At 43.3% G+C, this 16416-nt stretch overlaps 1 protein-coding gene and 1 long non-coding RNA gene across 4 annotated transcripts in view; one reads left to right on the top strand and one right to left on the bottom strand.

The window, feature by feature from the left end:
- The window catches only part of NUB1 (negative regulator of ubiquitin like proteins 1), a 28407-nt gene extending 23916 nt beyond the window's left edge, over positions 1-4491 (bottom strand). Inside the window, exons 1-2 of one of the 3 annotated variants that reach the window (XM_082398948.1) lie at positions 4374-4491; positions 1785-1902 (exon numbers count right to left, since the gene is read on the bottom strand). In XM_082398948.1, coding sequence (XP_082255074.1) covers positions 1785-1902; positions 4374-4444 — 189 coding nt within the window. In that variant the 5' untranslated portion in view covers positions 4445-4491. Of the gene's footprint in view, positions 1-1784; positions 1903-4159; positions 4181-4244 lie in introns of those variants that run through there. The other 2 variants (XM_082398949.1, XM_082398950.1) reach the window with 2 other exon arrangements.
- Positions 4492-4607: 116 nt separating this feature from the next.
- Positions 4608-16043, top strand: LOC309631993. The gene is made up of 3 exons (XR_014246683.1): positions 4608-5246; positions 12624-13398; positions 15248-16043. It is a non-coding gene; the product is annotated as an uncharacterized lncRNA (long non-coding RNA).
- Positions 16044-16416: the final 373 nt, after the last annotated feature.

Genomic DNA, 16416 nt, shown 5'->3' with positions numbered 1-16416 from the left:
AGTGGTCCCCGCTCACCGCAATTAGAGAAAGCCCGTGCGTAGCAACTAAGACCCAACACAGCCAAAAATAAATAAATAAAATAAATTTAACAAAAAACAAAACTTTCTGTAATTCTCTAGAAAACATAAACATAATTACCCAGTGAGGGTTTTTTTCCCCCTCCTGACACCAACCAATTCTGACACCAACTGGATGTCCTACAATTCAATTCAGTTCTGTCACTAACGACCTGGAGTTAGAGGCAGACTCCACAGGCTAAGGGCTCAATCCCACACGTCTGCCTTCATTTCAAGCACCAGGTATCGGGCCCCCAGGTTACCCACACTTCTGTCTGACTTGGCTACAAAGTCAAGGGTCCCTACAACCCCTACCCCTTCAGGCTTGGTAATTTGCTAGAACAACTCCACAGAACTCAGGAAAATGCTCTACTTATTATTATAGTTTATGATAAAGAGTATAAATGAACATCTATATGGAGATGTACATATGGCAAAGTCTGGAAGGGTCCAGAGTGCAGGAGCTTCTGTTCCTGTGGAGCTGCAATGTGCTACTCTCTGGCGCATGGACGTGTCTGCCAATCTGGAAGCTCCCAAAATCCATCATTTAAGGGTTTTTATGAAGGCTCCATTATGTAGGCACGATTGATTAAATCACTGGGATTGATTAAATCACTGGCCGTTGGTGAGTAGCTTGATCTCCAGCCCTCTGCCCTCACCAGAGGTGGGAGGGTAGGGCTGAAAGTTGCAAGCTTCTAATCAAAGTCTGGTCTTTTAGGCGAGCAGCCCCACCCTGAAGCTCTCTCCAAAGAGCTGCCTCTTAGAACAATAGATGCCCCTGTCACCCTTACCACTCGGGAATTTCCAAGGGTTTTAGGAGCTCCGTGCCAGGAACTGGGGACAGAAAACAGCTTTCTTATTATGTCACACCTAGTTTCTAAGCCAAGAATTTATAACAAGCAGATTCAGAAGAAAGATCAGAAGGTTTGCAACAACTAAGAAGTGAGTCCTGTCAGGAACGAGAGAGACAGGAAAACTCTAAGATCCTGACACAGCTATCACCTCCCAAGCACGTCACTGTGTCACAACACAGGACAATTTGATGCCCTCCTGACAATCCTTAGTCCTTGATAAATGTTACACTGTTTATCTCAATATACTCAGACTGAGAAAACAGAGAAGTACATTCTAGGATATTCCAATGTAATAGATTTCTATCAAAAATGATTAATGTTCCTCAGCTTCGAAAGGCAGGCAAACTTCAATTTCTAGAAGTTTCACTTATGTAAAATGATGCCATTTCTGATGATACCATAAAAAACCGAGGCATAATTATTAGGAAAATATATTTTGGAAAAATGAACAGATAGTCATAGTGTAAACAAAGCTGGGGGAGGGAAGCATTGTCTTACAGCAGACCACAGTAGCAAGGAGGGCTGAGAACCCACCAGAACGCTAACCCTGAACAGCTCACACACTAAGCTTCTGACTGGAACTGCCCCGCTAGCAGGAACACCCAGATTAGTAAACTTAGGTAACATCGTGAAGGTATTAGAAATGATATATGCCAAAATAATTAGATGCCATTCTCATATAAATAAAATCTTTTTAAATAAAAATAAGCTTGCCAACTGCTAATAAAATGTGGGAACCTGCTTTTCACTAATGTTTTTGGTTATGACAAAAGTTTACCTGGTTGTGCCTGGCAATTTCTGGTGACTTCAGAATCTTACTTACCAAGGAGACTTACAACACAACTAAGTATTAATGTCTTAAAAGAAAAATACCTTCAATGCCAAACCAACTTTTTTATTTTCATCTGTATATGGAGGCTTCCAGAGTTGAATTCTGTCTTCCCTTAAAAACTGGGTCAATTTTGCTTGGAGGTATTTCTTTTGCGCCATCCTTGAAAGCAAAACAGTACATCAATGATACCCCACGCCACATTTCAAAGTGTTTTATAACTTACCTAATACACTGACGGGTTTTGTAGAGCAAGCAGAGGTCTCCTCCACTCCTCCTTCTCCAGTTTAATCTAAATTACTTTTAGATTAGGTTTTAACTAGCTCCAGGCTTCTCTAAAAGATATACATATTACATACAGACTGAAATATATATTACATATGCAATTATATATATTACATAAAAATACATATTTCAAAGTTGCTAATATGTAGCAAGGTTTATTACACTTTTCTATTTCTTAACCTGCTATTATTCTCTAAGAGAAAAGATAAGATAAATCCCTAAAGTAGTGAACTTAAACAATTTGATGCAGAGCTTATCAATTCTCCTGTATGTTGGCTATTTCAACACAAAAGACCAATCAACCTGGCAGGTATACATGAAGAAAAGCTAGCTTGAACCATGAACTATCAATAATAAATATTTTCTATATCTTAATTTTTTAAATTAAAAATTTAGTGTTCACAATACTAGAAAAGTTATGCATGCTATTTTGTGATAAAGCATAAAAGCAAATCTACATATACTATTCAAATCAATACTGGCTGGGCCATCATTTTACAGATGAGAAAACCAAGGCCCAAGTTTGTAAAATGACTCGATCAAGGATGCAAAATTAGGCAGCATCATAACTAGCATTGGAACTTCTGCCTACAACACTGGACCACTGGATTCTGCCTTCTGTCGCGAAATCCCCTGCTGCTTCTCTGTCCTGTGTATGTAACTACTCTCTCCCAAAGAATCACACGCAGCAATGGAGCTGTCTACTCGTCCTTCACTAGCACACCAACTCAAAGGGGTGAGTGAGGCTGCTAGAGAATGAAACAGCTGACAGGGGCAGTACAGCCAAAACAGATAAGCAGTAAGAAAAGTCAAAAGTTATTACTCCTGAAGGATGAAGACACATTCTAGGGAGTGAAAAAATATGTTAAGAGTTAATGTAACCTAGATAAGTAACTTTCTTTTTTTTATTCAGGGCCTGTATTCCACACTCCCCAAAACTCAATTCACCCGATTTTTAAATCAAGTTTGAGAACTTAAGTGTATTCCATAAACAAGTGTCTTAAAAGAAAGTTCAAATCTATTTTATATCAATTTGGAGGCAAGAAAAAGGGTAATCAGGATAGCGGGGAGAAAAGGGATAAAGAAAAAAAACACATCAAAGAGGGGGCTGTGTGCATCCAGGTAACCTACAAAAGAACCCCAGATTTTCAAGCACTAATAAACTGCTTCTCGCACAGAAAAGCATATTAGCACTTACGAGCATTAGCTTTCCAAACACAAATAACTTACAGGACCACTACACAAAGTTAGTTCTCTACTCATAAATGTTCAGAAATTCCCACTAAAGTATCACTTGTGGGGAGAGGGCCATTTACTGGAGCCAAGCTATCTCGAAGGCTGAATGCACAGCCCTGTGCCATCCAAGCAGCTACCTGATCAAAGTCTCAAGGGATTTCCTAAACCTAGTGTTCGGCCCACACTCCACCCAACCAGCAAATAAACAGCAAGGAGGGTCTATGAACCACCACTCATGTTTGAGAAAAGATTACACCACTGTCTTGAAACTTACAAAACTTCACTTCCAGACAACCGAATAAACGAGGATACATATTTTGAATCAAATCAAAAGGGAAAAAGGTTTAATAAATCAGTTTCCGATTTTAACTGGAGAACTGAACGTTTCATGCATGCCATACAATGTTCGGCAACACAGCCCCCCACCAAAAGCAGAAATTCATTAGTACTACTGCTCTAAACTGAAAGCGAAAGGGTATCAAACGTTCCTTTAAAATTTCACTTTCACTTTTGTAATAAATCGATCAACGCTACCTTTCCCCAGAGCTTTTCAAATATATATCTATATATATATTCATTCAAAATACATTAATTTTTCTCTTAGGCAGACTATTACAAGAATCTTGTATTAAAAAATAAGAGTATGGGAAGGAGTTGAGAAATACAGAATCAGATCGTCAAGGTTGGAGAAAATAAACAGTGTTTTCTCATTAAACAGCAAAGAAAATCTGTCTTTGCAAACAAATCCCAAATGGCATATCTGGAATTACAGTGTTATGACTCAAGCTTTTTGTATGGCTAATTAATTTTAATATATACATATATTTCTCTTTCTCCCTCCAAAGACACTATTCAATCTTCTTAAATACCCAGCACCTCTGCCCAGCCCAGAGCAAACCTAGGGCGCGGCGAACGGCCGGCGCGACTTGAAGCCCCGGCCCGCCGACCCCAGTCCCGGCCGAGCCTCCGCGCAGGGCGCCCACCTCCCGCCGCTGCGGTCGCGCCCGACCCACACGGGGTTGGCGTCGGGGTCGCGCCGGGGGAGCGGGGGCGCCAGGCGGCGCGGCTGAGACCCGGGTCTGGGACTGGACGCCCAGCCGCCGTCTCCTCACCTGCGCCACAGCAGCGCCAACCGCGACCCGCCGAATGCCCGGATGCGGCGGCGGCCGCCGTTTGTTTTCATTCCGGGTGAGGCCGGCCCCGCCCCCGCAGCCTCTGTCGCCGGGCCGCCCCGCCCCCACGCGGTGGCGAAGCAGGGTTGTGGGCGGGGGCTAAGATGGGGGCGGGGTTGTGGGTAGGCTGTGGGCGGGGCTAAGACGGACCCGGGGGCGAGGCGGGAGTGCGGGACAAGGGTGGGGCGAGGACCCTGGCTGGAGACTGGGGGAAGATGTGGGTGGGCAGAGGGGAGGGCGAGAAGGAGCTGGGGCGAAGACCCCAACCCCGGACTTGCTGGGGGTCGGGGGCGGGGCTGGCGGGAAGACCCGGGCCGCGAGGTGCTGTAGGCCTCAGCCCGGAGCTGCGGAGACCGCCGGCCTAGCCTCTGAGGGCTGAGGCACTTGTCAGGGCGGGACTGCTGGCCCGGCCCGGTTTGCCTGACTTGAGGAAATGGAGCCTGGCTTCGTTTCTCCAGAAACCTCGAAAGAGGCCAGAGCACCTGGCAGGAAGTCCCTTTTTCCCCCCGAGGGAGAGTCTGGACCTTCTGCAGCCGGGTCCGCCCCCCGCCCCCACCAGACTGGGCCAGATGTGATGTACCCCCTAAAGTCCGGCTTTTCATCCCGCCGTCCATCACCCCGCCGGGGCCTCCCCTCGGTGAACTTCCCGGTCCCTTGCCCTCGCGCCTCTCCGCTCATTGCTGGCCCTCCTGAGCCGGTCCCCACACGCTGTCGGCGACGAGATCCGTGGAGATCCGCCGGCTGCCGAAGCGCTCTGCCGTCGGATGTGGTCCATACACGTAAACCTCTGCGCGGCCGATGTCGGATGTCTAGGTGAGGAAATAAGACCAGGGTGCACAGGGGCTTCCCTGGCGGTCCAGGGGTTAGGACGCTGCGCTTCCAGTGCAGGGGGCGCGGGTTCCATCCCTGGTCGGGGAACTAAGATCCCACGTGGCGCGGCCAAAAAACAAACAAAAAGACAAGGGTGCATAAAAACTGAGGGCAGTGTGTGAAATGCTCAGAGGTCGAGAGCAGAGCCTGGGTGGTTGAGCACAGGTCCTGGCCGAGCTTTGAGAGATGGTTACACCCGCCCTTGGCAGGACCCGGGAATGGAAGCTAGAGTCCGTCTCAGACCCCAGAAAGTTTACTCCGGTGAGGCTGTTGGCCCTTCCATTGCGAATCCCAAGGCCCTTCCTTGGACCCGCTCTAGCACTGCCGAGGGCTGGGGCTTGAGAGCTTGGGCCCGGCACCCGGCAGCCGGTTCCAGCCCTGGGTACCTGGGCAAGCTACCCGGCCCCCACCTCACCCGGGACGACAGTACCGCTGCCTGCCGGGGCACCGTGGAGAAACCGTGCGCTAGGATCTGGCCCTCTCCCTACACCGGGACAATCCCCAGGACACGAGTAGCCCCTGCACCACCTTTCCCAAAATGAATGTGTTGGGTCTAGAATCTCACCAGGAGCCGTGGACGGTCTGAAAGAGGCTTTGCACACGCTCTGACACCCTCCACCAGGAGAGGGAAACACGACCCCCCCCTCCTGGTGCCCTCCGACTCTCTGGGGGAAGCCTCGGGTGGGATGTGCGCCTAAATCCATCTTCGGGCAGAGAAACGTGTTCCCAAAGGTGCCCTGTGTGCCAGTGTTCCTGGCCCCCACCGGGAGGACTCTGCACACACCATGCGAGCGACACCTGTTCCCTTTTTTCCTCTGCTGACCTGCAGGCGTTGCCCACGGGCCTGACAGGGCATAGGAAGCAGGCAGATTGCTGTGTCTTTCCAGACAAGAGTCTCCTACCTCCGTAGCCTCCTTTGAGGACACAACCACTTAGGAAAGCTTTGAAATTAAAGTTCTTTACCTTGGGCCAAATCAACTTCTTAGTCAAGGCAAAAGACGAATGGCAAAACGGGGGAAAATATTGCCAGTTCACATCAGAGACAAATCTCTTTAGTACATAAAGAACTCTCACAATTTGATAAGAAAAAGACCAAAATAGAAAACTGGGCAAAAGCTACTAAAATATGATTCACTGAAAAGGAAATATAAATGGTTTGTAAGCATACAAAAAATTACTAATCTCATTCATGATGACATACTAAATATAAAACTACACCAAAATACCACTTTTTACCTCTCAGATTGAAAAAAAATTGGATACCATGCTATGATAACAAGGCTATGTGGAAATAGGCACCCTCATACCTTACTTGTGGAAGGTTAAATTGGTCCAACTCTTAAGAGGGCAATACAGCAGTATCTTTCAAGATGAAAATGCATAATTCAACTTTTATGGGTCTTACTGTATTTTATTAATCTGCCTCTTTTCTGTTGCTCTTACATTTAGTGGCTTCAACTGCAATTTCTTGAGATGAAGAATTCTTAATTTGTGTATGTGTTTTGGTTGCTGTGGGTTTTGTGGTGATAAAGAATCAGGGGACTTCTGCATAACTGTTCCTACTTCCGGTGGAGTAAAACCGGAAAATCCTTAAACATCCTTTGCATGACAGTGAAATTTAATGCTAAATGTTACCAATTCTTGCTAGAAAAAATGAAAAGAAACAGGAAGTTTTGGCAGTTCAGCTTTATTTATAGTTGCTTGGATCAGAACAATATACATGCAGTGGGTTAAGTTGTGTGGTAAACTAATTTTTTTATAGATGGAGAAATGGATTTGAAAAGAAAATAACTTCATTCTTGATTTTTCTACTTATAAATGGGAATTTCCGAGGAGTGGTTATAAACTAGAATTTTGGGGGGAATTTGAATGATGATTCATACTTTCAGTCTGGTAAGTTTTCAGTTTCACTGATATTAGGAGATATGGTCGTTTTATTCAGCATCTTGGCTGGATGAGAAGACTGGAAGGAACAGAGAAAACAAGCGGGTGGAGAGGGAGGTTTGTTCCCATCTGATTGGGAATACATAATTTCAGTCACCCTTGAAAATGATAGAAGCTGAAAGGAGTTATGAAAATATCAGATGAGAGTTACTCCGAGACTCAGGAGACATGGGCTGGGAGAATAGATCTCAGGTACTATCAGAAAGGAGTTGGCCTGCTCACCTGTGACTCGGGTAGAATCATTCTAGAAGCATTTAGCCCTCATGTTCTGTGTCCTGGTTTTGAATCTCTGACATATCCTGGTCCCAGATGTTTAACACAAGTACTCCATTCATCTGTCTCCCAAAAGATGCGTACGTAGGCAATGTACTAACTTTGAAAAATAAAATAAAATAAGGGCAGAGATGATGAAGTAAATTAAACCATGGTATCAATACTATTGAATTAAGTTCTGGGTAATCTATCTGTGTTCTACTGTTTAATCCATTTTTAAAGTTAAAAAGAATTCTATATACAACATTTGTTTTGTGATTTAAATTTAGGGATGAATTAAAACTAAGGTGACTATGAAGGCAAGAAAGTAGCTAATCATTGCTGTAGGCTTACAGTTTGAAAAACTTCTATGGAATGCTAGAATACTTTTTTTTTCTTTTTTTTTACTTAATTCCAGATAACTTATAAATCACATATTATGCAAGACAATTAAAAAGATAAAATCAGAGGGGGACTTCCCTGGCGGTCCAGTAGTTAAAACTCCGTGCTTCCAAGGCAGGGGCGTGGGTTCGATCCCTGGTCGGGGAACTAAGATCCCACATGTCAGGCAGTACGGCCAAAAAAAAAAAAAAAGATAAAATCAGAAATCTTCACTATCCCTGTTCTCTAAATAAAACCTAATGCCTAAAACTTTGGGGAATGTTTAACAGGTTTATTTTCTTTCATCACATTAAAGATGCCATTCCATTGTCTTCTGGCTTTATTGTTTCTAAAGTCAGCCAACAATCTTCAAAGGTAATGTATCTTTTTTTTTTTTCTGGATTCTCTTAACATTTTATGTTTATCTTTGGTTTTCAGCAGTCCTGCTATGATGTGCTAGGTGTGGCTGGCTTTGTGTTTATCTTACTTTGGAGTTATAGTGCTTCTTGAATCTATGATTTGATGTCTCATCAGTTTGGGGAAACTCTTGGTTATTATCTCTTTTTGTATTGTCCCATTCTCTTTCTTTTTTCTGGGAAACCAATTACATATATGTTTCACTGTCTCATAGTGTCACACATGTCCTAATGCTTGTTTCTGTATTTTTTCCATTCTTTCCTTTAGTGCTTCAATTTGTATATTCTCTATTGATTTGTCCCCAGTTCACTAACCCTGTCTTCTGTTGTGTCTAATATACTGAATTTATAATTTTATTTAATGTACTTTTTAGCTCTAGAGCTTCCATTTGATTTATTTTTCCAGATTTCAATACTCAAGTAAAATTCTCCATCTTTTCCTCTATTTTCTTGAACATGTTAACCATAGTGATTTTAAAGTCAGGTAACTTCAGTATCTGACTTAACTGTGGGTCTGTTTCTATTGTCTTTTCTCTCTTGTTTTTCATATATCTGGTAATTTTTTATTAGGTGCCAAATTTTGCTTGTAAAAAGTTGTAGAGGCTTCAAATGTTATTATCCTCCAGGGAGGGTTTACCCCTTACTCCAAGAGACCAATGAGAAGAGTAGCCAATCTCCTTAATCTAATCAGAGACCGTACTGAGTCACGGCTGCATTGAGATCCTGGTAGGGCTCAGTCTACCTCTGTGTCTCCAACTTCCACCTGGGAGCCTGGGGTTTGCTCTGCAGTGACCCACCCCATCAGCACCCCAGCAGGTCTCAAATGCAAATCTTCACCTTGCAAGTCTATCAAAAGCTTCCTCTGCTTTTCAGAGGCTTTCCACTTAAATTTCAGTTTCTTGAAATGCAGAGTTGCCCAGAATCTGGCACATGTCCTTGGAATTCCCCACTCGGTCTCTGCCAAAAGCTCCGCTGTTTGCCTGTCCCCAGCAGTGGCCCTCTCTAGACTCAAAGTCTGGATTCTCAGCCTCATGCCTGTGTCCAGAATTGGCAGATGCCCTCAGGGTAAATAAAAGTGGCTGCAGACATTAGCTCACCCTCTGGGGTTCTCTGCTCCCTGGAGTCTTTTTTTTTTTTTTTAATTTATTTAATTTATTTTTTTTTGGCTGCGTTGGGTCTTCGTTACTGCACGCGGGCTTTCTCTAGTTGCGGCGAGTGGGTGCTACTCTTGGTTGAGGTGCACAGGCTTCTCATTGCGGTGGCTTCTCTTGTTGCGGAGCATGGGCTCTAGGTGCGTGGGCTTCAGTAGTTGTGGCACGCATGTTCAGCAGTTGTGGCTCGTGGGCTCCAGAGCGCAGGCTCAGTAGTTGTGGCGCACAGGCTTAGTTGCTCCACGGCATGTGGTATCTTCCTGGACCAGGGATCGAACCCGTGTCCCCTGCATTGGCAGGTGGATTCTTAACCACTGCGCCACCAGGGAAGCCCCTGCTTTCTGGAGTCTTAATTCCTCCAGCTCTTGTCTCTTCAGCAGCTCTTCACTGCCTTCAAAGCGATGGATTCTGCCGTTTCTTTCTGGCTTTTCTAGTTGTTGTTAGTGGGAACGTTGGTCTGCTGCAAGCTGCTTTATCACCCCTGAGAGTGGACATTCAATTTATTGATGGACCACTATGTAAATTAAAAGGTAAAAGTGATGGGACTTCCCTGGTGCGTTTAGCAGAAACCAACAATTATTACTTAAGAAAATAGGGGTTTATTTTTCTCCCTTCAAAGGAGTCCAGAGGTCTGTAGTCCAGAGCTGATACCATCACTGAAGTTTCTTTTAATCTTCCTTCTGGAGAAAAACATTTGTACTTTGATGGAAAAGTACCTGTTATCTGTAACACACCCTTCCACCTGATCAGACCCAGGCAGCTATTTCACAACTCTAACTAACTGTAGGTAACTAATAGCAATGCAGAATTCCTGTCTGTAACTAAGCAGATTCTGCCCTTTCAGGTAAAGGTTCAAGTGTCTTCCCTCCTACCCTGTGGAAAGCCAGTTTTATCTCCATTTTCCATTCATTTCAACATTCCTTTACTCCATATGAATTTGTGCTTCTTGGTACCTTATAACATCTGCTTAGTTCCCTCATGAGTTCAATAAAATCTTTAACATATGTTCATTTTTATATCTGAATGTGAGGCATGATTTTACTTTTTTTCTGAAACTTACCTTTTAACACTTTTTATGCCATCAACAAAAGATGTCAACTGTACCTCCAGGCATTGTGTTTGTGGTCCAGATGAGAAGAAGGGGGAAGGGCTAAGAATGAAAAGTATGTCAACTAACTCTGTCCATTTTTATCTGGAAAACCATAGCTTGTCCAGAAGCCCCACTCCTAAACTTCCTCTCACTTCTGACTGATTAGGAAAAAAATGTCACCTCGTCACTACTAGTTGCAAGGCACGATGGGAAATTACTGCTCACCCCCCCACCAAAAAAAAACAACAACCTGGTAATCAATTAGCAAGGAAGAAGGGGAGAATGGACATTGGGTAGACAGCCAGCAGCCTCTAGGTCAACAAGACCTCATTTAGGCAAAGCTTAAGGTTGATAACATCTATCTCTTGATGTTTCCCACTTTCCCTTTCTTCCCCATCTGCCTTCTCACCCCCACCCATGCCCATTTATCTCACAAGCACTAATTACTAAGCTGTTCCAGCCTATTAAGGGATTCATCCCAATGTATCAGACACTTAGTGTGTTACCTCAAAGGGGGGATAAAATAGCAGCCAGTAATGGAATTATTGTAAAGAGCGTGTCAGTAATGGAATTGCTGTAATCAGGGGTGGTCTTGTGAGGCAGCCTTTGCTGGGAGTGTCTTCCCCATGTTCCCTACAACATTGGCCAATGCCTGTGCTACCTGCACATGAGGCCTAGCCTAAGGCAACCAATCCCAATACCCGGAACATCCTAGGAATACTATTTAACAATTCTTTTCTTGTTTTTTTATTTCAAAAAATTTTAAATAAAAAAATTTTAAAAAATTTTAAATAATAAAGTGAGAAGAAAAAATATAGATCCTTCAATGTTTCATTATCTAAAATATAACCATTATTAATATTTCAATGTAAAATTTCCAATGTTTTCTTTCTGATAAGAGCTTTACTTAGATATAATCATCAATCCACATGCAAAATTTTTCATCCTTTTAAAAATTAATATATCTTAAGAGTGTTTATTATTATTTCACACCTTCATCACTTAATTTCAGCAGCTACCTAACATCTCACCAAGTGGACATGCCACTCCATTGTTTCCTTTTGATTTATGTGTGTTTTAGCTAGATGCAGACTTGCCTGCTGGAACAGAGACTCAAAATAACAAAGGGAGGAATTCCCTGGCGGTCCAGTGGTTAGGATGCAGTGCTTTCACTGCCGGGGCCCAGGTTCGATCCCTGGTCGGAGAACTAAGATCCTGCAAGCCATGTGGCGTGGCCAACAAACAAAGGGAAATTTGAATTTACAGTTTTCTTATCCAAACAGACCAGCTCTAGTATGGTGGCTCCACGGTGCAGACAAAGAGGCTTTTTCCATCTCATTGCTCTGCCATCGCCCGGGTGCTGCCCACATCAGCACAGTCCCAGCTGGCTCACGACTACTACGTCCACATTCTAGGCAGAGAGTAGGGGAGCCTCAGTCAGAAGCCACATCCTCGCTTTTGCTTGTATCTCCATTGGCCAGCACTTAGTCACATGGTCACCTGGCTGCAAGGGAGGCTGGGAAATGTAGTCATAAATTTTGACAGCCATGTGCTGACCTAGGTCAGGGATTCCATCATAATTAGAGAGCAAGGGAAATGGATATTGATTGCAGACAACTAGTTGCAAGGTTGTTTCTAATGATTCACTGTTTACAATGGTGAAGGTCATCTTTGATGTAAAGCTTTTTCTATACTTAGGGTTTTTGTTGTGGTTGTTGGTTGCTCTGTTTTGTTTTGTTTTGTTCGGTGACATTCCCCGAAGTAGAATGAGTAGATAAAAGGGTACAGATCTTAGACTCTCCATACTTACTGTACTCATACATTCTCTTTACTCCCTCACCAGAATTGGATACTATAATTTTTTATTGAATAAATTTGACATATAACATTGTGTACAGCATGTTACATTGACATTTATGTATTGTAATATGATTGCCATTGTCACAATATTCATCACATTACATAATTATCGTACAATACTCTTGTCTATATTCACTATACTGTGCATTAGATCCCTGTGACTTATTTACTACTCGTTGAAAGTTTATAAGATACTATAATATTTTTTTAATCTGCCTTTTTCAAGGGAAAAAGAAGGAGCAGGAAGAGGAGGAGAGTTGAAGAGAAGGAAGGAGATATTTTGTGGTTCTTGTGATGTTAGTATGTGTTTCATACTAGCAGGGCAAACACATTCCGGTGTTTGCTTACTGGCCATATTTTCTTTTTTATGAAACCATTTGCTAGTGTCTGAGTTAGACCCTGTGAGGTCAAGGATCAGACTCACTCAGGAATCTCAAATAACGGAGGATTTACTATAATGGTTCACATGGGAGTAGGAAGAGCAGAAGCTTCAACCTCGTCTGGCCTCGTGGTAACACAGTTGGACTCCGTGGAAACTAGATTATAATTCTTGACTAGAAGGGTCTGGGGCAGCCCCAAGATTTACAGGATTGATTGATTTACTGCCTTCTTAGCAACAGGAGTTTGTTTACCTGTTCAGGTGTGTCTCTGCTTCTCCTGGTTGTGCCATCCACCGGCTTCCTCACCCTTGCTGGGAAGGGCCCCCCCCCCACCGCCACTGCATTAGCAGGTGCAAGTCTGATATAATCAGCACTGTTACTGGGGAGACCCAAAGCACAAGGTAGGCTCAGCCCAGTGTCTCTGGGTTTAGTAAAACACATCCATAAAGGTATCTTTAAATTTTGTTATATCACAAGTCACACTATAGAGACTGTTCAGATTATTTATAATTGTACCATTGCCTGGTTCAAAAGCTAAGTGAAAAAGAAAAGGGAACAAGGCCTTACTTGGACTTATTCTACCATACTTTGCAGTGTCCCTCGAGCTGCAGACCAGAGAAGGTAGGTACACCCCACCACTTTCTTTTAGCCAAAATAATTTTGAAGTAATGTTAACCAATTCATAAATGTTAGCCATATTTAATAAAACTTCCTCTATACCTTCTACTCTGTAAATAATTAATAATAATAATAATAAAATGATAGTTAACATTTATTTAGTACTCCCTATGCACCAGGAACTATTCTAAACGCATTGCATGTGTTAATCATTTAATCCTTGTAAGAACCCGATGAGAAAAGCACCATTACTACCTCCATTTTCCAGATGAGGAAGTGAGGCACAGAGATCTTAAGTAACTTGCCCAAGATCACCCAGCTACTAAGCGGCAGAGAAGGATTTGAATCCAGTAGTCTGGCTCCAGAGCTCGTGTTCTTCACCACACATGCTTACTCATTGTTTTTACTGCTTCATTGTTCCTCTGTTTGTTTTCACTGTTTGCTGAACACATATGGTTGAATTTATACAAGTTAATTTCTTATGCATGTGACTCTAATAAGGAAAAACTGGAACTAACCTAAATGTCCATCAATACACAACGTTAAATGAATGATAGTATGTCCTTATTATAAACACGATGCAGCCACTAAGAAGAATGAGGTAGATCTATATGCACATAGGACATGGGAAGGTGTAAAACTGTAAGAAGCAAGTTACAGAACAATGTGTCTAGCATAGTCCCATTAAAAACCCGGTGTATGTGTATACGTGCATTTACAGATGCATGTATATTTACCTCTAAGAACATTGAAAACAGCTTGGAAAGATCTCACCAAGAGGGACTGAAAAGGGAGTGAATAGGGCCTTTCACTTTTACTCTTTATACTTCAGAACTGTTTTAATTTTGACAACAAGCACGTATTACTTCTTTGAGGGAAGAGAGACTTGATCTTAAATTTCTATTTCTCCCATCAGTGCCTAGCACAGCAGATGCCTAGTAAATATATACTAATTTATAATAATTCCCTAGGAACACTTATTAGAAGCTTCTGTTCTCTGATTACTCCATAAATTTCAAGATGAATCTATTTTGGACACATTACACGAGCATAGAAATACCCATTGTCTTTGCTAGGAACCATACATGCCCTTCCCATAATATGAAGAGGGTGTCAGACAGGAAGGGACCGCCTCTCCTGGAGCGGGTCTGACCAAGAGGGACACCCCCTTAGTCCAAAGAGACTGCAGTGTGGGAGGCGAGCCAGGCAGGAGAGGCAACCAGACTGGAGAGGCTGCTGGAAGAAGGCAGGTCCTGGGATACTCAGAGCCAGAGCACAGGGGCTTTTGTACTAAGGGAGGTCCTGCAGGGTCCTGCTTGGCTTAAACCACCCCTTTTCTTTGATACTCCTCAGTCCTGAAAGGGAAGAGGGGTGGGACAATAAAGGGAATAAAGTTTGGGATAGAGATCAGTCATAAACTTAGTAAGGGAACTCGGTTTTAGGGGGACTCAGTTTCAGCAAGGGGATTAGCCTGTGGCAGGAGGAAGCCCCCCAAGTAAGACAGTGCGGTTAGAGGAGAGAGAGAACAAAGGGAACATGATGTCAGACAAGGTTGGAGGGATGAGCCGGCCTCGTGGGGCCCAGCATGACTGCCCCTTGGGAGCAAGAATCCACTAAGATGGTGAGAACCAGTGTGCATGTTAGGAATGCAGAAGAGCGGCCAAACCAAGAGATGGCTAGAGATTGGACCTTCCAGGGGTTGTGAGGGATGGGCTACAGGAAGTGGGCAGGACAGAGGGGTCAAGGTCACTCCCACGTTTCTGGCTGGGTGGACAGCAGTACCAGTCACTGAATGGGAATGGGAGGCCCTGGAAGAGAACTGGCCTGTTTCATTTCTGTTTATTGTTTTTAGGAGGGAGAGGTTTGGAAGGACTCAAAAGTTCAGTTTTGGAGATATTAAATTTAAGTTTGGAAACATCTTTGAGATGGGCAAGAGGGATGTCTGGGAAGAATATGACTAAAAGAGGAGAGATCTTGGCTACACATATAACTCTCTGAGACATCTGTGCTCACGCACAGAAATCGAAGGCATAGACGTGGATTCGTAAGAAAGCACAAGGCTCAGAGCACAGAGAGATGAAACGTGGTGCAGGGGACTTGTCAGCGGCTCAGAGCTCTGACAACAATGGGTTCACCTTTTGCAGAAATAAGGAGAATGAGTGTTGAGAAACTGCTCCAGCAAATGTGCCAGCCTGAGTGGTCACCAAGAAGAAAACTCTAGTGAGTGCCGAGCAGGAGCTAATTTATGCAATGAAGATGTGTAGAGGAAGCACAAGGTATGCTTGTGCTTCTGCTCAAAGCAGAAATGAGAGTCGGGCAAAAGCTGGATACCTGCACAGACATCCCCAGGAACCAGCAGGCAGAGGTGTTTTGGTGGCCACTGAGCTAAACCTTACCCAGAAAAGTGGGTTTGAGTATTTTGTCCGTTTTTTTCTTTGCATACCATGAAGTTACTGAGTGCAGCACGCACTGACTGTATGGTGGGAAGTATCAATATCTCCTCTTCACTTCGGAGGAGTGCCACAGGCTGACAGCATAAATGCCCAGGGAAGATGATGTTGACACCACAGGAGCACGCAGAACCAAGGAAGGACACAAGAACTGATTGTATCATCAGCTGATAGACCTTTAAAAAGAATTGCTAATGATGGATCATGGCATGATTTCTTTTTTTTTTAATTTTTAATTTTTATTGGAGTATAGTTGCTTTACAATGTTATGTTAGTTTCTTGCTGATCACTGCATGATTTCTGGCTTAAAACTCGAGTCCAAAAACTTTTGTGGCATTGCTGTAAAAAAAACCCTTCCTTTGTCTTGTACTTAACTATGTGGAAGTTTCTCAGCACCAGCACCTGTAACAATAAAAAAAGGAACTGATCTGATGTTAATGTATCTTATTCCAGTAGAGAGAGAAATAAACTGATTGGGAGAGAAAAACAACCTCATTCACCTCATTAAGAGATGCATTTCCAATAAAAATTTATTTTTTATGTTTAACAATTATTTACCAAAATTAGCAAC

Source organism: Balaenoptera borealis (genome assembly GCF_965194805.1).
Source record: "Balaenoptera borealis genome assembly, chromosome: 7".
Lineage (NCBI taxonomy): Eukaryota > Metazoa > Chordata > Mammalia > Artiodactyla > Balaenopteridae > Balaenoptera > Balaenoptera borealis.
This window is presented reverse-complemented; position numbering and strand designations above follow the sequence as displayed.